At 40.1% G+C, this 20,165-nt stretch overlaps 1 protein-coding gene across 1 annotated transcript in view; it reads right to left on the bottom strand.

The window, feature by feature from the left end:
* Positions 1 to 441: 441 nt before the first annotated feature.
* tox3 (TOX high mobility group box family member 3) overlaps positions 442 to 20,165 on the bottom strand; it is a 50,830-nt gene continuing 31,106 nt past the window's right edge. Inside the window, exons 3-7 of the mRNA XM_026267593.1 lie at positions 12,151 to 12,399; positions 3,877 to 4,140; positions 3,530 to 3,757; positions 3,119 to 3,199; positions 442 to 2,190 (exon numbers count right to left, since the gene is read on the bottom strand). Coding sequence (XP_026123378.1) covers positions 1,444 to 2,190; positions 3,119 to 3,199; positions 3,530 to 3,757; positions 3,877 to 4,140; positions 12,151 to 12,399 — 1,569 coding nt within the window. The 3' untranslated portion in view covers positions 442 to 1,443. The remainder of the gene's footprint in view (positions 2,191 to 3,118; positions 3,200 to 3,529; positions 3,758 to 3,876; positions 4,141 to 12,150; positions 12,400 to 20,165) is intronic.

The following is a 20,165-nucleotide window of genomic DNA, read 5'->3' as shown; positions in this document are numbered from 1 at the left end:
GACATGAACTGTAGTTATTTTACTGTCAGGTGTGTAAAAGCAATTAATTGTGAAATTTAAGCAAAAATACAAACAAATGATTTGCTGCTACTGTAACTCATAAAAAAGTAGAAAAGAGCACTATGAGATAAAGCAGGTGACAGGTCAGCTTGCCAAAGTCTGCATTTAAAGCCTCACATATTAAAACTTTACAACAAGAGGTCTGAAAAATGTACAACTTCATTTTCTTTTATCTTACCACTGATTCTTTTACAGCTGACACAAAATACTTCCATGTCCTTTCTATGATAGGAAAAAAAAAAAACTCCGATAAGACTCCCATTTAATGGCCCTTGTTGTGAAATGTAGGGTAATATGAAATTAAAATACCCCAATCAGTAAACCAACAGCCTAAATTCAGTAATTTAGCTTTCCCCCCATAAAACAAGTTTTCATTACACAAAAGAAAAAACAGAAACATAAGTTATTCAATAAAACTTCTGAGGTAAAGATAATTACAAAGAATATGTTTTTTTGGAGTGCTGTTACTATATGTTGGAGTGAATGCGTTTTTGAGGGTTTTGGCCAGAGGAGAAGAACTCCAAAAACATTCTCTCCTGTTTCCTAAGAACACATACAGCAGGTCACAGAAGGTGTTTGGAGACGTGATGACTGAAATGATCTATGGAAGCATGTCAAATAGTCCAGCAAAATGCTGAGTGTTTTACATCTTTTGAAAATTACACGGCATAAGATGTGTCAAACACCACTTGGTTCTAAAAGCAGGATGATTTGATTGAGAGCTTCCCAACAGTGACTGTTAAACAGTTTCATCCATGGGAATGCCAAGAAGGATGATGGAAAAGAGAAGAAGAGAGGACAGACTTGACTATACACTGGCCAGACAGTGCAAGTGCCATAAAGCATGTCTCTGATGACCAGTTTCGTAGCAGTTCATTTCGGCTCTTTTGCGAAACGTCTTTATAAATTCCCCGTCCACAGAAATCCGGTCTTCCATTTTGTCTGGTGGTGAAACGCAATCCAACCTCTGTTAAATAAAGCTGTTAAATAAAACCGTCAAGTGTTTCTGTGATCGTCTCGGAATGTTCTTCCCACGCCATCATGCTCTGACAGAGTTTAACCTCCACAACAGAGAGAGAGAGAGAGAAACCAAATGAACTAAATATACATACAAATGACTACTGGGCACTCAAGTCTATCAACAGACCTCCCGGTAGCTCAGCCTATCTTATAGACAAAAAATCCAGCATAGACGCTTCGTCCTTTTAACACAAATCTTATATCCATCTAGAACAAAGGACAGTTCTTTGTAAAACATTCATATTCCTTACACACTTCTTAAGTGCAACTTAAAAAAAGCAACCTTGTTAACGATGCTTTTCAATTACAACTTCCTTCCGGTATTCTCGTGGAGTCGCAACTGTGGGTCCGAGGGCTTTTGGTTTAGTAGATGCTCACTTGCGACAGGACCTGTGCGTGAGCCTGTACCTGTGAGGGGTGAGGCTGGGACGCAGGAGGGGGCGGCGGGCTGCCGAGAGAGGCCGAGTGCGGCGTGCCGGGGGAGTGCTGCACGGGCGAACACTGCGACTGCGGGTGATGCTGCTGCATTTGATGCTGCTGCATCTGCTGCATGTGCTGCATGTGCTGCATTTGCATTTGCTGCTGCTGCTGTATCTGTTGGTGCTGCTGCTGCATATGGTGCTGCTGAAGCTGCTGCTGCAGGTGATGCTGGAAATGCTGCTGCTGCATTTGCTGCTGAATCTGCTGGTGGTGCATTTGCTGCTGCTGCATTTGATGGTGCTGCAAGTGCTGCTGCATCTGCTGCTGTTGCATGTGCTGCTGCATGGAAGCGTGCCGGGGCTGCATTGGCGGACTCAGTTGCGACGGCACGCCTGACTGCGGACCGCCCGCTCCCATCTGCCCCAGCAGCTGTGACTGATTGCCGCCGGCCGCCATGTTCTGATGAGCTACCGTGACTGAGGTGACAATCTGGCTGCTGCCAACACGCATTTGCAGAGGTTTTGGGGCGATGGCTCGAGGCAGGGCCTGCTGGAGCGCCTGTGCCGCGGCGGACATCGAGGGGTGCTGGGATAGAGGTGAAGGCAGCATGAGTGCTGGGGACAGGCTGGTGGAGGCGAGAGTCTGCTGCACCGAGCGGATCGTCTGGGCCTCCGCTGACTCTGCGGCAGCCTGAGACAGAAATAGCGACTGGTCAAATGAATTCTAGTACTCAACAGATTCTTTCTTATGTAGTGCCCTCTCCTTTATTAGTGCTGATCTGGTGACTGACTCCACACAAAAGCTGTTCAGAGAAAATTGCTGCTGTCTTACATTCTGTGATCTAAAGAACTTGCCAAGAGGGGAATTTATATTATTTAGTAGCCTAGTAGAAAAGATCTGAAATAAGTCTTGCACACTGAGAGTAACAAAGTTTGTGATTCAGAATTTCATAGATTTAATAAATGTACTCAATGCAATGTGATGCTGGACATTAACATACAGTACCACTAAACTGTCTGTAAAACTGTCTTATTTTTTTACAAGAAGCAACAAAGATGCAAATGCTCCTGACTACCTGGCTGATACAGCGAGATAATGAGGCATGAGGAATCATGAGAATATCTCATTCTAATTCATTAGCTGTATTTAATGCTATTTTTATACCTCTAGTGTGATGGAACAAACACATTCACAGTCACATTTAAGTATGAAAGAAAATTTTGTGTCCTTTAAAATCCTTTCCAGCTGGTTTTTAGAAGTTCACTTTGAGAAGATCAATGAATGTTAACTAATGCACAAAGAAATTAACACTTCTCCTAGTTACAGAAGAACTGCTGTTTTCAATTGCCTTTCAGCTGTCAGTAGTACATTCGGCGCTTACATTGAAACCTTTACTGTGTAGAAGGTCTTATATTTTAAAAAGTGGTTAAAGACTCAAGGTGAAAGCTATCGAGCCTTAAATTTTGCTGAATTATTATTAGGATACAGATAACTAGAAATATAATAGAAAACATGATGAATGGCAAAAAATGAAAAACAACATAGTAAGAGGTAGTCAGAATTGAGTAAAGATAAAAACAGACATGCGGAGGGATGTTTAAACAGAAAACATCTTCACCTTTGACACAAGGCTAGCGCGGTACGCTGCAAGAGCTTTCAGGTACTCTTTCTTTGCTGCTTCTGTTTTGCTTTTGTAAACCTGTGGAGAAAAGAAAGAACACGTGAGGTGTGATAAGCAGATAATTAGTGGAACATTGACTGGCAAGCATGCGCTTCACAACAGGGAGAGCCTGCAGGCTTCATCTAAGCTGGTAATAAAAACTAAAGAAGGGTGAAAATATCAAGCAGTCTGTTAAAATACCTGACAAAAATCATTATGTGCAAAACTGAGAGTAGAAATGAAAAACATTTGTTATTCTAGCTAGAGCGAGAAGACTCCAGAACAGACAGCTCTATTTACAGAACTTTACATATGGTGTTCTTTGTGATGTAATATATTTTGTTATTACAAAGGATTGCCATTTGATACCTGTTTCTGCTCCTCTCCCAATCCATCCCACATTGAAGCTACTATCTTGGACACCTCTCCGAACGTGGCGTTAGGATTCTGGCCTTTAATGGCCGCCTGGGTGTCTCTGAAGAACAGGGCGTAGGCAGACACTGGCTTCTGAGGCTCATTGGGATCCTTCTTCTTCTTTTTCTTGGGCGTCTTAGGCTTCTTACCTGAGTCAGGGGCGGGACGCTTTTCACCAGTCACCTGATGGAGAGAAGGCAACTTGTTATAAAATCTCACTAACTGGATGTTGATTTAATTCTCAATTAAATGTTATGATGAAAACAATGCATAAAACATGACGTGGATTAAATGGTACTCACCCTGTTTCCTTCCTCTTGATCGTCTTCATTAATGGAGCTGGAGGGAGAGGGTGTGGCTGATTTGCTGGCGGGTGGGGATGGGGATGTGTGAGCAATGTTTGATCCGGTCATATTCAGCCCCAGCTGTGTGTTGATCTGGGACTGGTTGATGGTGGTAAGATGGTTTTGTGACATCATGCCATTGGGGTTATGCATGCTAATGATGGAGCGCATCACCATGGTGGGGTTTGGAGGGTACTGACGGAGATGGGTCTGACCGACAGCCTGCAGAGCACACGGACAAAAAAAACATGTTTAGATGTACAAAGATGCATTAAATTGATTGTTACAAAAGATATGATTTTTTTTCAATAAATGCTGTTCTGTTGAACTTGAACTATTTATCAAATTATAATTTTTTTGATTAAAACCAGTGCCAATTTAAAGGTATTCACGTTAACCCGTCAAAATAAAAGTTAATTTTTACATAAAGTCATTGTGCTAGAAATATTACTACTATTTAGTAGAATGTATTTGATACTGCTACTACTGTTGAAAAAAATAAATAATACAACTTTATTTTTAAAGAAATACATCACACAATATTTCTTCCATGTTTTAATTTTAATAAATTTAATAGCAAATTTTAATAGCAAATCCCCTTTATTTACCAAAAAATGTAATTTTTTTTAATAATAATTTTTGTTTAAATATCATTATTTAAAAGATAAATTAAATTTGGGTGAAACTTGTTTAGTATTTTTCATGATTATATTACTAGTAGAAAAACGTTGAACACAATGGTAAATAAGTATAAAGAATGACATTGGTTTTCTTAGTGATAAAAAAATAGATATTTTTTTTTTCATTAGCATATTTTTGTGTTTTGCTTTGGTAATTTATTATTATTATTATTACATATATATTTTTTTTCTTTTTTTTTCTTCAGAACTTAATACTGGCCATTTATCAGTTATTGACCATAACAAAAAAAATATTATCAACTTATGTGTATAATTTAGAGTAAAACTGTATTTGCAGTTAGAGGAACATATAATTAGCTCAGTCTAAAAGAAGAGATGAAGCAAAACTAAAATAAATTTGATAATAATGAAAATAAAAAGTATAACTATATTTAAAAAATAAAGTTTGGAGGTCGGGTACACATGAACCTGATGTGTTTTGCATTGACCAGTTTACAGAGCAAGAATGAACAGCTAGAGAAAACCAATTGTTCATTTGATCTCCTCTGTTCATTTTTTTTTTTACTACACTTCAACTCTGTCTCTCTCTTTCTCTCTTTCCATCTGGTTTTCAGAGACTCATACTCAATATCTGTATGTGTCAACACATCATAAAACTGTGCACCTGGCCTTATTGGCCAGAACTGCTGAACCCTCTCCCTTAGTACAATATTCTAACACCTTCCCTCACATACAGATTACATTTTCTTTGTATTCATTCCCTGGGTACACACAGCTTCATACCGAATCCGTGTCTTATCAAAAACTACAATCTACAAAACAATAGCTGTTTTCAACATCTGTTAGGCTGATGCTGGAAATTTTGCACTATTTTTTTTTTAAGAAACACACTGTATAAAATGAAGCAAGGAAACTAGTTAGATTAATAGATAAGTAAAAGAATTAATGACAGAATTGCACAGCAACAGAAATAAACACATTTGCATTAGTTTCATCGCTAGAATGCGTTGACAGAGCCAGCAGCAGTCTTTGTGTCAGACCTGTCTTGTGTTCATTAGCTACGACCATCTGTGTCTAACACTTCAACACAAAAAGTCAGTGATGTCGCGTATTAAATCACTAGCATTCTCTCATGCGTCTGTAATATAAAGAGTGGAGGGAATCACAGAGATGTAAGGCAGCCTTTGAGGGCTCATATTTATCATCAAAGTCTCTGTCTGGGCTTTGTGTTCTGGCTCTCTCCCTCATGTGAACACTTCAACATGATCAATGATTTGAACATGCAACATTTGTCAGACGACCATATGCCCACTTACTCTTTTGATTGATTTCATGTACTGACTACGCTGGTAAATGGTCAGAACTGGTCTTTAGTTTCAGGAGCACTTTGATCCGGTCGCACAAAGCAGAACAGATGTGGAAATAATTCCCGAGTCGGATTATGAAAAAAATAGGCTGCGATTTATCTCGAAGCATCTAATGATTTGACAACATTATCCTCTAAATTCCCAATGATCATACAGCAGAAAAAGAAAACATGAGATGATTTTGTATAAAACAGATATTTATGTGTAGAATCAGTAGATGGAAAAGAAAGAAGGCTGAATGGAGCATTCAGACTAAAGCTGCACAAACAGCAGTCAGCTTTTGCTAATAGCAGCCTTTGTCGGGAATGAAAGAAATGTGATTTTTGCTGTCAGAGTGGTTTAGCTGGTAGAAAGAGTGAGTCAGTATCCGATCTGTTTATTTATGTCCCTGCTGCACACCCTACATTTGCATTTTGATTGGAACATTGTCTGCTGACACACAGCTCACATCTACACAGATGCTTTCGATAGTCTTCATAAATCTGTAAATAACTTCTTATCTGAAGAGCAAAGAGGCCAGATGTGTCCTATCTTCTCGTCTGTGTGTTTGCGTGCGCTTGTGCAAATGTTGCTATTATATCAGCAATCAGTCCATCTCAGTTGACTGTATTCCAGCAAAAAATAACCTCCTCGTATCTTTATTCCCCGACATATCTTACTACAGGCACAAAAGCTTCTGACATTAAAAGGTGCCAAAAAGAGATGCTGACCAAACAACCACGCCACACAAGGAGCCCCTTGTCCTACATACTGAGATGTTTGATGGATGACTGTTTGGTTCTGACTCGAATAGTATCCTCACCCCTTTCATCAAAAGCAGCAACCGCAACTAAATAGTCAAGAAAGTATACTGGGGGGAGGGGGGCAGCCAAGACCTCTTTTTCCAGCATGTGTTCATAACCATAACACAACCAATACTGCTTTCAGACGATCGGGATAAGAATCTGAAGATGCCGTGTCAAAGGCTGAGAGTCTCGGGTCTGCTCTTTAAGATACCAGCCTCGGGATTCTGTGGGGGGTGGGAATGGAATTGGAGAGTTTATTAAAAGCAGCTTGGTATGAGCTGTTCCATGCTGAACAGAATGTTAACAAGTTCAATTTCCATTCAATCTTTCCGCGGAGCTCTTGGAAATGTTCCATAACAGAAAACGGAGTAAAATCATCTATATGGTAATTATGAGGATGAATCTAACAAGTTTGGCCAGTGTGAAAAGGTCAGCTTTATTATGAATAGTTTATCAGCCCTCTGCACATATTCACAGCTGCACTGGAACCTTAACCAACATGCTGCTTTATTTTTCAACCATTTATGGGCACCTGCATAACTGGCTCCTCCAGAAAAAAAAAAATAAGAAAATGGAATTTTGAATGCTTGCAGAGACCACGGTAGCGTGAAGATAAATTGTTTTCTAGTCCTATTTCTCCTCCACCTACTCACTCTCCTCTCTCTCTCCATCTACAAAACACACACACATTCTCTCGTTTCATGCGCCCTGTACGAATTGTACCCTTTGAAAAAAAGGTCCCAGAACATTGTTCCGATACCTTAAAAAAGACTAGTTTATAACCTACCTCTCTCCTCACTCTCATCACTTCTCCTTACCTCCTCCACATCTCCCGTTGCACTATGGATATTTAAAACTTGTTCAACATGATTTCATTTCCTTTCAAGTACTGGCTGAGAAAAACAAAATTACAGAATCAATCACACAGAAGGTCAGGCTGAGACTTCATTACAAGTATTGCATGCCTGCATGAATATCTTTCATTTCTTACTGGCCCAATATGTCACAATGGCTGTCTGACAGAAAAAAGAAGAAGAAGAAGAACATGAAGGTGAAGGGGGAAGAAAAAAAATCCACTTTCAGAGATTGATGTACATCTGATGTCACAACTACTCCTCTTGGAGATAAGATAACAGAAATGTGTAAAGAGAAAGAGAGGAAAGTGTGAGAGAGAAACTGTATGTGTGTGTGGTACTGGAAGAGAAGAAAAATAAAGTTTCTGCATCACTGGTCATATTTTCCATTTTATTCACAGACACAGCAGTCAGACCCTAGTCAGTTTGTGAAGGGATCATGTTTTAAAAAACTGTTCCACTGTAGATTGCTTCGAATCCCACAAACACCTGCTCTGTATAAATACACTGCACATTCATTATATTTTTATTTTAGGTAAAATAATGATGCATTTGTTTTTATACATATATATATATATATATATATATATATATATATATATATATATATATATATATATATATATATATATATATATATATATATTGTGACTAGTCAGCTGCCTCCTCCCTGATTATCATCGGCACCCTGTCGTAAATCCCTGCCCTTCACCAGGCTCCCGACAGGAGTGGGTTTGTGAGAGAGGAGGGGCGCTGGATGAGCCAGGGCTGGCGGCGTGTGATGGGACACACCTGATGTAAATGGAGCCTCATCACCGCCGCGGTTTAAAAGCCTAACGTGCCTCTCTTGGAGAGACCGGTCTCTTTCACGTGCATGCACACTGGTGTCCTCGAGGGTCCAGGAAGGGTGCTTTGAGGGACTCCCGCGCCACCAGAGATGTGAGCTGCCGGACACGCAGTCCGGACGAGAACTGCTTCCATTTACACGGCTGACGGGCCAGGATGCCGGGCTGTCCATCCCCTGCAAGCGCCGCAGCCAACGAGCAGGATGCGGCCGCTAGAAGAAGCCGCCGACCCTCTTGCCCCAGACCGAAGAGGGGAGCGCGTGTGGCCGTTGGACTCTGCCCCTTACCTGGACCCTTCTTTCATGAACACTGCCCGACCCACACGAACACCACAGCACGACGAGGACACCAGATCCCTCTTTTGCTTTATTTTATGTTAATAAAAGCCATGCCCACTGTGTGTTGTTGGCTCCTCCCATTACTATATATATATATATATATATATATATATATATATATATATATATACCAGAAAAATAGGAATGCTAAACCTGCTCTACACAACCTCCAAGAACATCTCTTCTGAGATAAACAGGTAATCACATAATTCACATCTTCATCGGTTGCGGTCTACTGAGATCCTGTCAGAACCTAGATTCCAGAGAGTCTCAAACGACATACAGGAGCTTGTTAGGCGAACAGATTAAATAAATAATGACTTCACATTCTGAATCCTGCCAGACTTCTTCACAGCTGAGAACTGGATTTTGCCGAGTTGGGTTTGGCCAGCAGCGTCTGCGGCTAATTTTACCTGACATACGTGCAGCATTAAGAGGGAAGGAATTAGAGGAATAATTGGCTTTAATGCAAAAAAACAAAGTGCATATGAAACTAGCACAGGTGTGCTGTCCCTCATAGATCTGTTTAAGCTGCACTTAACAGTTAGAATATATTTTTTTGAGCCAATGTATACATTTTCTTGACATTTTTGTTTTATTCCCTTGCTGCCATTGGTCTTAAATTTTACAACAATTGGATCCCGAATTGTACATAACTGCCTGTCTTTTTGCATTAAATGTACAATTATAATTCTTAAATGCATCAAAATGACTGAAGGACAACGTTGGAGGTTATAGTGCTAACTTCCGCTAACCCTTAGCGAGTCCTTTATAAATGTGAGGCATTGACTCAAAGGCATGGTACTGTCTGTACCAGTCCCAGAGAGCAGGACAAACTGAGATCAATTCCATTAAGAGGAGAGAGACTGAGAGTCTTTCAGGAGGACAATGAGTGATGAGCGATAGAAAAGAATCAGAGGGACGTCACAATGCCACCAGGCACAGAGCAGAGTGCCCTCATTCTCCCTCAAACCCGCTAATATAGTCCCCACACAATCAGAACCACTGTCCACAGAAAGAGCTGCTAAAGAGGAATAATGCTGGAGAATCAAATCTAATCCCTTCACAGCGCAGTGAGAACAGGCCGTGTTGTAATTGTGTCAAGGTTCCGTTTTTTCTTCCAGATGCATACGAGCTTAACTGACCATGAAATGAAAATTCTTTAGGCAAAAAGCCTTCCGGCGGTCACTTATGCAGCACAGATATTTTAAAAGCTGCAATTATTTTACTCGCCAGCAGAATGGATGGTCAGGAAAAAAGCAATAAAATTTGATGGTGCCTATGCATATCGGAATGTAAATAGAGTTATATTATTCCACATATACATTGTTGGTTAATGGGAAAGTGAGGCACTATTCAGAATGAAAATAAAAATAAAAACAGTTCATGAAAAGCATGCCAAAGCATCATCTGCTGGTTAATGTCACTTTGTGTCCTTTTATGTATTCAAAAATGCTATAATAGCAGTTTTAAAATATCTAGTCTAGCCATGGCATTTTCAATGCTTCCCCTTCGATGAATCCATGTCTGTGGCATTTAGGAGCCATTTCTCTATCTGAATTAACAGCCATAAAAAACTTGATCATAAAACATGATTATTATGAAGCAAATGCTTGCCTAGACCTTTATTTTATCTTACATATTAGTCATCACAGCAACACAAGGTTAAAAATTAATATATTCAACTAAGCTGACCAATTTTATTGCATGCCTTCATTGTTTATCTGTTGTCTTTTCATGTTGTTCTAAGCACTTTATGTCTTCCATTGAACACAAAAATAGAAACTTGAATCAATAAACTGGTCGCTCTTTTTCATGAAGTCACAATGAATGAGGATTGGAGCTTATAGACTTCAAGAAGGTTGGAAAACAACCATTAAAATAGCATTACGACAGAAATATCATAAAAGTGGTCCATATGTCTTGTGCACTTTAATCCAAGTCTTATGAAGCCATCCAATAGCTTTTTGTGTTGCTAATTATAGATTTTTTTTTTAATCTAGTAAATTGTTAATCAATACTACCAGATCACAGATTTTAACCTTAAGAACCAAATTACTTAGTAAATTATTTTTAAATGAATCATTCAGCCTAGTTTTGCTAAATGGATGGACTGATTTAATGAACAAATATGACCCAACAAGAACATTTTTAGAGGGGGTATCGATATTTTCAGTGAATAATAATTTTTCCGTCTGTTCCTTGAGCAAAGCCATTGGGCTAAGGGCTAGGGTAAAAATGCATGAGTCATAGTGAACTTTTTTTGGAGTTCTCCACCAGTTCTCATTCACTTTCATAAAAATGGAAGGTGATAAGAAATGATAGCAGAATTTATATTTATGGGTGGACTACCCCTTTAAGGCTTTATCTACAAATACAAATACAGTTTTATAACAACGACACATATCATCAGCCACCTTGATTTGTTTTGCATATAACACCTTGGTCAAACATATTTGCATTTAGAGGAAGAAACCTCCCTGGATTTAAATCCTTACTTAATCCAGATGGATCTAAAAGCTAAATGTAACTGCCAGTGAATTATAATGTTGTGAAAATATTTGTGTAATTTTTGACTTTGCATAACGACTGCCTTCAACATCTGCAAACATTACGATCTTTAAAAGGGTTGTTGAGTTATTTACATAGTTTTAAAACAACACTGAGTTATTTAAAAAAAAAAAAAAAAAACATAAAAAATAAAACTGGACATATAGCAGAGTATTTCTGTGCCAGATACACACTTTTGGGTTTCTTAAAAGATTCAGAAAGATTTTTTTTTTCAATTGTGGCTCTTCATGACATAATGAAGGGTGGAACTCCTTATATGGGCATTTCTCACGGAAGAGCAAGCCTGTGCACACATTGACCAGTGCGAGAGTAAGAGTGTGTTTTTGGTTGTAAAGTAAAGATAACATTGTTCAGCTTGCCAAAGAACCCAGCGTTATGTGATCAGTGCATGCAGTTTGTTTTTCGGGGCAGCAATAGTTTCGCAAGTGTCTTTGTTGACGAACATTTTATAAACAAGGCCCAGTTCGACGCTGGATTTGCACATTGTTTGATACTGAAAGATGGAGCGGTCCCAGCTACAAAAGATCCCGGTCATGATTCGGAACTGCAGACATTAAGTGAAACAGCATCAAATGTCTGTGTTTTGTTGTCATTCGGCACTCAAGTGCTCGTCACTCTTTAGCTCCGCCCACAGTGTGCCTCCATGAGCTCGGCTGTAAAGCTGTATCTTTCTTTTATAAATATGATCAAATTAAAGACATTTTGGGGATATAAAGAATGCAGTACTACTCTATAGGTACTCAAGATTAACATGAAATTGGGTGAAACTGTATGTGTTATGTCCCCTTTAAAATGTTCAAGCAAATAACCCGAGAATAACCAGACACTTACCCCTGGATGTCCATTGTTGATTTGTCCTTCCTGCTCCATCATATTTCTGGAGATGGTGATTGATGGCAGCTCCAGGCTCTGGGGTGGGAACTGAGGGGTGAACAACCCCCGCTGAGAGTTGGGATGGTCGGGTAGCCCAGGGAAAGGTGAGTCCACCTCCTGGAGGCCCATACCAGGGTCGGTCTCAGGAGGAGGGGTGATTGGGGGTATTTCAAACTCCTCGTCACCAAGACTTGGAGTATGAAACGTCTAAGAAAAAGAAAAAGGAGAAAATCAGGGATGAATTTTGCCCAAAATGTGGTGAGGGCCTGCAAAGTTGAAAACTTGAAATCACCATGATGTTGTTACACTAGAAATTAAACACAACCTTCACATAAACTGGAAACACATTTCATTTCAAAGCTTTGAAATATCTGTTGACCAGAGCACAAGAGATAAGAAAACCTACTTAATACTTGTACGAGAAACGGATGTTTATTCTGTCCCAAATCATTACATTCTCCATGAAACAGGATGTGAAAAAAAAGATGTCTGAATCTGAAATGCAATATTGTGTGGCTATCATACTTGCAGGAGGACAAAATAAAAGCTGCTTAATCCAAGCTGGATTATGCTGGCTGGAGGTGAAAAGAAAGTGCAGAGACTGATGGGTTTAAAGAACGTTCACACAGATTATTCCAGCTGTCCAGAAGTGTCGCACTTTGTTCTTCTCAGTTGCACCTCCAAATCTGCTCATCAAACGACCAAATCCCTCCGGCTGTGAATTACAGCCTATCGTCACACTTAATTTGCTTATGTTGACTACCTGCTCTGGGCTCCTCATCGAGGAATTCACTGACCTCCACTCCTCTCTCTTTTATCTGTTTCTTCCTGTCTCCCTCAATTTCTTGCTTTATGTATTCAGAACCTCTTGTTTCGTGTTCAATCTTGTTTGGAATCTTCACTTTAATACTCTCAACGTGTTTCCTTCACGGCATCAAAAACATATCAACATCATGTCAACACATCATCCATCCTCTGAAGCTGTTTGTCTTTTCCCCTGCTCTCACTCTATATCTTGTCTTTCATATTCCCAATTCCTCAATCTCAACCTTCTTTCTTTTCAGTTTTATTCTTACTCTTTTGTAAAAGCATAATGTGCACAGGGAATCTGCCAACACATATTTTATTAGAGCATATTTTAGAGCAGGCACACATTCAAACACACATACAGATATGCCATGGTCTCCTACATCTAAACCAAACTCTCAAAAAAACATTTCTGGATTTTAGTGGTCACAATATGGGTGATTTTGGGGTTCCTTACTGCCCTAATGGTGACATTTTGGTGCTCACAATATAGACAAAACCTGACCACCATCCCCCCATCCACACACACACGCACATACACGCATAAATCAAGACTCAAAGCTCATTCAATGCCTGTATGATGAGATCCAGCTGAGGGGGTAAGGCTAATAATCAGCTCTTTTTTGTCACCTCTCCATCTTATTTCATTTTTTATGTAGCTCCATTCCAGCATTTAACTTGCAGCATTTTTTGATCTTGTAAAGGCAGTGGTGTTTTTTGTCATAGTGAGGACCAGGGGCTTACAGTGCCTAACACATGTTCACATTACCTTCAACTAAAGCCATTAGTGACCAGCCCAGCTCTGTTTCCCACTTCTAAATTAACACACAAGCTACAAACTCATTTTCCCTCCCTGTGGCATTGCAGCAGTTAACAGTGTGTTAATCAAAACAGCAGCGTTGCGGCATTAATAATAAAAACTGTGTCATGGGAGAAGAACGAGTCAGATATCATGCACATGGCAGTGATCACAAGACATCACTGACATTGAATTTAAAGACCAACATGGAGGTAAAAAAAAACAACAAAAAACAGAGATTGAGGGAGAAGAACTAAATATAAATAAATACAAAATAGATCAAATAGAGTGAAACAGGACGAATGAATGATAGCAAAGCAGAGAAAACAGGAAAAGAGAGAGAGAGTGGTGTTCTTTTCATTTATTTTCCTTCATGACCTTTCTCTATGAATAAGACCTGCAGTGCCAGCATGTTTTCACAGTACAATACCACAGAGAGAAAGAAAGAGTGAGAAGAAGAGAGAGGGAGAGAAAAAGAGAGTGCCTCGACCTAAATGTCCCAATAACACAGTTGTGCTGTAAGATCTGATACGACATTCAAAGATCAAATGTGAGGTACATATAGCCCCTTTCTTCATCTTTTTCACATCAGAGCATAACTAAAATGACACTGACCTTTACAAATAACAAAACAAAACACTGAACACCTGACTGAACACAATGAGATGAGAGAGAGAAGGCAGAGATTAAATTAAAATTGCTCTCAGAGACAGTGAGGTGGTGTGTGTAAATGAGAATCGAGATATGGTGGTAGCATGACTGAAGTATACAGAAGCTGTCAGCTGTCAGTGTAGCGCTGGTGTTGTCTGGTGAGGTAGTAGCTCACTGGAGACTGTATTATTGTGTGTGGTGAAAGCTCAGGTCAGTGTGTGTAAAGCGGACTCAATCTTCAGTTCAGGAGGAGGAAAATAGGGCTGCATGATTATAACAAAAATCATAATTGTAGATTATTCCCTTGAAATTGTTATTGCGATTATTAATTCTCATTATTACAGTTTACTTTGAATGATGTTTAAACCACTGTTTGCATGCAGTATTTTTATATGAAAATAAACAAGCTGAAAATACTCCAACACTCTTATTTTATTTTGGTATTAAGCTTCAAATGTCAACTATACATCGGATTGGTTTCTTCTTTAAATGTAAAAAAAAAGTTAAAATATGAGTGGTATTATAATGCTATACTAAAACTAATAATGTGAAGAACCTTTAAGATAACATGTAGAAAGAAAAAAAACAACAATCTTAAGCACACAAAATAACATAACTGGGACTTTGAACGATTAATTGCCGCTTTGAACAATTATGTAATTGTGGCATTTGTGGTAATTTATTCCACTTTAAATTAGCTAAACTGACCACAAAAAAGAAAAAAGAAAAAGAAAAAAAGAAAACTGAGGCAGTTTAAAAACTAAAGTTACTTTCAATTTCAAATGTAAATGCAAGTTCAACTAGGTTCATTTTCATTGAGTTTGCTTTTTGGTCTACCAAAACAAAGATCTTATAGATCTTTAGGCATTAATAAAGCATAATTATAATATTTAGGTTTTTATTGCTTAAAAGAGAATATGAATATAATTTATGAATTTGTTTAGAGGCAGATTTTGGCAAAACCAATTGTGATAAATTAATAATGTTTATTAAAAAACATCATGAGATTAATCACAATTGATTTTAATTTACAAACAGCCTCAGGTTATACATATATCATCTGTACACAAAATACAATAGTGTAATATTTCTGTCATAATTTCCTAACTTTAGCTGGCACTGCAAGGTGGTCTAATCTTCAAGCATTCATTAGTCCAGAAGACTGAAGAAAGAGTTTACAGTAGTGCTTATTATTCTTTAATCTCTGCAATTATTTTCATTTGTATGCTAATCTGTAAAGGCCAAAATATTGTTAAATAAATGAAAATTATGTAATCATTTACTCAACCTCATGTTGCTTCAACCATGTATGACTTACTGTCTTCTGTGGAACATAAAATATTTCTTAGTTTTTTTCTTGTTCATTCAATGAAGGTCATTGGTAACCAACATACTTTAAAATAACTTATTTTGTGTTGCATGCAGTTTTGTATACAGGCTTTAAACAAAATGAGGGTAAGTAGGCTAAATGACAGACAGAATTTTCATTTTTGGATGAACTATACCTTTAATTCAATATAAACTGACAGATCTGTTCTAAACATCCAACTTGCATTCATTCACCAGCTCCAGTATGCTAAACTGAGATGACCAAGGTAAAGCAATAAGCCTTTTCACTTTGTAAATTTAGTAAACTGATTCAGCAGAGACATAAAGCAGCAGTTGTTAAAAGGCAGTGCATCACAATTACTGAGCAGATTGGTTAGGAGGATCAATAGAGCAAAGCTCCTAACATCAGCTGAGCAGAGAGAAAAACGCTCCTCGGATGACAGTGGCAAAGACTCTAAGAGTCCAATAGCAGCCATTCCAAATCCATTTCTACATATACAGTAGTGATTATATGTGAGTAATGAGATTGTGTGTGATAAGTGATATTACTAAGTGGAACTGAATATGACCATATCAGTTTCGTTTCAACAGCAGGAAGGAAGAGGTCACCTTATCAAGCACTGTGATATACTGTTTCCATATCTTGTTGCATTACAACATTCAAGATAATGTGGTTTACATATATTATCATATTTGAAATATGTGTGTGAATTATTTACAATTTTCAACTAAAATGCTACAGAAAATACCTGCTAATTGGTTAATGTAGGCTACCTTACCATACACAGTGAAAAGTGTAAGTAGTTTAACATAAATAATTTACAGTACAATATTTTACTTTTATTAATATGATAAAACTAAAGACTTTTTGGATTTATGAAGGATGTAGTACTTCTCTATAGGTACTCAAGATTAACATGAGATTAGGTGAAAATGTGTATGTTATGTAGCCTTTAAGAATTTACTGTGGAAAAACTTAAAAACATTCCAATAGGTATTACTGTGTTATTTAATGGCGTGTGTTACCCTGATGGTGTTTTATCTTTACATGTACAGTACAGTACCAACCAACAAGGTGGTTTATGTTCTTGTTGCATGTTGCAACTCATCCGCCACCTCCTCCTGTGGAGTCAGAAGCATCTGAGGTTCCTTCGTGCCATCCACATCCCGGGTGTGTTCAATCAGGCAGACGACTTGTCTCGAGCACCACTTCAGGAGGTAGTTCAGCTGATCTGGAGATGGTTGGGAGTTGCTTCGGAGTTGCTCAGGTAGACCTGTTTGCATCACTAGAAACCACCCACTGCCATTGGTCATACTCCCTAACCAAGGCTATACTCGGTTGCGCAAATATGCGTGCCCCCCAGTGAGCCTGCTCACACAGACACTGTGCAAAATCAGGGAGGACGAGGAGTAGGTAAGTGGCTCTATATTGGCCCAACAGGACCTGGTTCTCAGAACTCTTGCTTCTCGTGACAGCCCCTCCCTGGCTGATTCCTCTGAGGAAGGATCTGCTTTCTCAGAGACGAGGCACCCTTTGGCACCTGCGTCCAGATCTGTGGAAACTCTATGTGTGGTTCCTGGAAGGGATGCAGAGGTTCTAAGTGATCTATCCCAGGAAATAGCCCTCACTATCGCTTCAGCGTGTGCTTAGTCCACAAAACAGGCCTTTGCACTGAAATGGAACCTGTTCATCAAATGGTGCTCCTCCCAGTGGGAGGAACCCCAGGAATGTTCGATCAGAGCCGTGCTTTCCTTCTTGCAGCAAGGGTTGGAGCGTAGGGTGTCCCCCTTCACCCTTAAGGTTTACGTTGCAGCTATTCAGCCCATCACGTCCCCACAGAGTGGAGGTTGGTGGGGAAGCATGATCTGGTCTTCAGATTTCTTAGGAGGGCCAGAAGGTTAAATCCTCCAAGACCTCCCTCCCTCTTGGGATTTGGCATTGGTGCTAAAAGCCCTACAATCTACCCCCATTCGAGCCTTTGCAGTAAGTCAAGTTGAAATTTATTTCTATGAAATCCCTGCTCCTGACTGCAATGGCCTCGATCAAGAGGGTGGGGGACCTGCAGGCATTTTTGGTGAACGAATCGTGCCTTCAGTTTGGGCTGGCTGATTCCAGTGCAACACTGAGACCCCGGCCCGGCTACGTGCCTGTCGTTCCCACCACTCCCTTCAGGGACCAGATGGTGAACCTGCAAGTGCTGCCCCTGGAGGAAGCAGACCCAGCCCTAGCTTTGCTCTGTCCTGTATGCATACTGCGGCAGTACGTGGATAGAACTCAAGAGCTTTAAGACCTCAGAACAGCTCTTTGTCTGTTACAGTTAGCAGAAGAGGAAGGCTTATTCAGATTATGGCCCACTGGATAGTGAATGCCATCACCTTGGCCTTTTTATACACAAGTAAATGGTAAATGGTAAATGGACTGCATTTATATAGCGCTTTCAACAGACCACATGGCCATCCAAAGCGCTTTACAATTTGCCTCACATTCACCCATTCACACACATATTCACACACCGACGGCGGTGTCTGCCATACAAGGCGCCATCCAGCTCATCGGGAGCAGCTGGGGTTAGGTGTCTTGCTCAAGGACACCTCGACACTTAGTCAGGTGGAGCCGGGGATCGAACCACCAACCTTCCGGTTTGTAGACAACCTACATGAACCACTGAGCCACTGCCGCCCCAAGGTGTGTCCTGCCCACTCAGGCTCCGTGCTCACTCCACTAGGGGTATTGTATCATCCTCGGCAATGGCTCATGGCGAGCTTGGCGACCCCTAACAAGTTCGTTAGGTTCTATAGCCTGTGTGTCGAGCCGGTATCCTCCTGTGTTCTCACCTCAAATGGTTAGTGGCACTGATTGGCACTGTTCAATGTCAGCTTGTGATGTCCCGGACACCTAGTTCTCCAGAGAGTCCCCTGACCGGGCAGACCCTGTCGAGTCCTCCAGCACTTCGGCAGCCAGATATGGAGGAGCGTCCATCACCAGGTCTTTCTGCCAATGAATTTCTGAAATCTGGTGTGAAGCTAGTGCCCATATGAGTGAACTGGTTGGGATCCCATATGTGTATTCCACAGTAAACCTACTAAGGCTATGTTTCCCCTGGCAGACCATGTTCTGCCGTTTCTCAATGATGAAGCAGTGAGCCATATCAGAGACATTTGTGTGCAGTAGAGCCCCTCAGGGTTACTCCAAATGAGTATATGTCACTTAACCCCTTTGAAGGAGGTGACTCCACAGTGTGTCCTCTTCCAAATTGAAGGGCATCCTTTCCCAGTGTATCCAAATCCTACTGTTGGGTTGCGAAGAACAACAGTAGTCTACCTTCTCTGTGAAGAGCACGGTCCTATTGTCTGCTTTATAGGAATTATCAGGAGACATACACAGGTCACTGGAGGAGGAAGCACCTGTGGCGTGCAATGCTGGGTCACCTGCTCGGCTCCTCAGCTAAAGCATTATAGAATGCAGTGCACCTGCTGCCTCTTAAACTTTCGCTGTGATCAGCGGCAGCTGAATGCAATAATCACATGCCAATATGCATTGGCTCATTTAGTTACACTCGAAGTGGATTGGTCTCTCTGGCGAGATCCCAATTTGTCAACTGAAAGTGACATGACACACAGCCAAGTATGGTGACTTATACTCAGAATTTGTGCTCTGCATTTAACCCATCCAAAGTGCACAAACACAGCAGTGAACACACAAAAACCGTGAACACACACCCAGAGCAGCCATTTATGCTGCGGCACTCAGGGAGCAGTTAAGGGTTCGGTACCTTGCTCAAGGGCACCTAAGTCCAGTGGTATTGCCAACCCAAGACTCAAACCCACAACCCTAGGGTTAGGAGTCAAACTCTCTAACCACTAGGCCACGACTTCCCCTCTGTTCCCTGCTTCAGGGAACGAGGGTTACATACATAACCGTGATATTTTGGTATGTCACAGTTTACTTTATTTTGCCATCCTCACTTACATAAATTAACTATAGTGTCCTGCACCCACTAGTAAAAAAACCTTTTTTTTACAGTGACTGTCTGGCAACCACAGCTGCTGTTTTTTAACCCTAAATTAAACAGGGTATTTTTTTTTACCATGCATATTCTTTCATCACAGTTCTTTAAAAAAAAGAATAATGTGTATATAAAACCTGGTTTACATTAAATCTAATGTCATATACAGTTTATTCAGGTCCATATGCAAAGTGCAGAGTGTCAAACTCTGAGATACTTAGCCTCTCTCTCCCGGTCTCCCTCTCTCACTCTCCTAAAGATGACACATTAAGCAGATTAATGAAAGAGCTAAAGCTCATGGAAAACCCATCACACTGTGAAATTACAGCACTCACTAGGGTAAATTCCCTTTAATTTCTCTTCAGCTTGAGTTACAAGAA

The sequence above is a fragment of the Carassius auratus genome, chromosome 7 (assembly GCF_003368295.1).
Source record: "Carassius auratus strain Wakin chromosome 7, ASM336829v1, whole genome shotgun sequence".
NCBI classification, from domain to species: domain Eukaryota; kingdom Metazoa; phylum Chordata; class Actinopteri; order Cypriniformes; family Cyprinidae; genus Carassius; species Carassius auratus.
The sequence above is the reverse complement of the archived record's forward strand: the minus strand, read 5'-3'. Positions and strand labels throughout refer to the sequence as shown.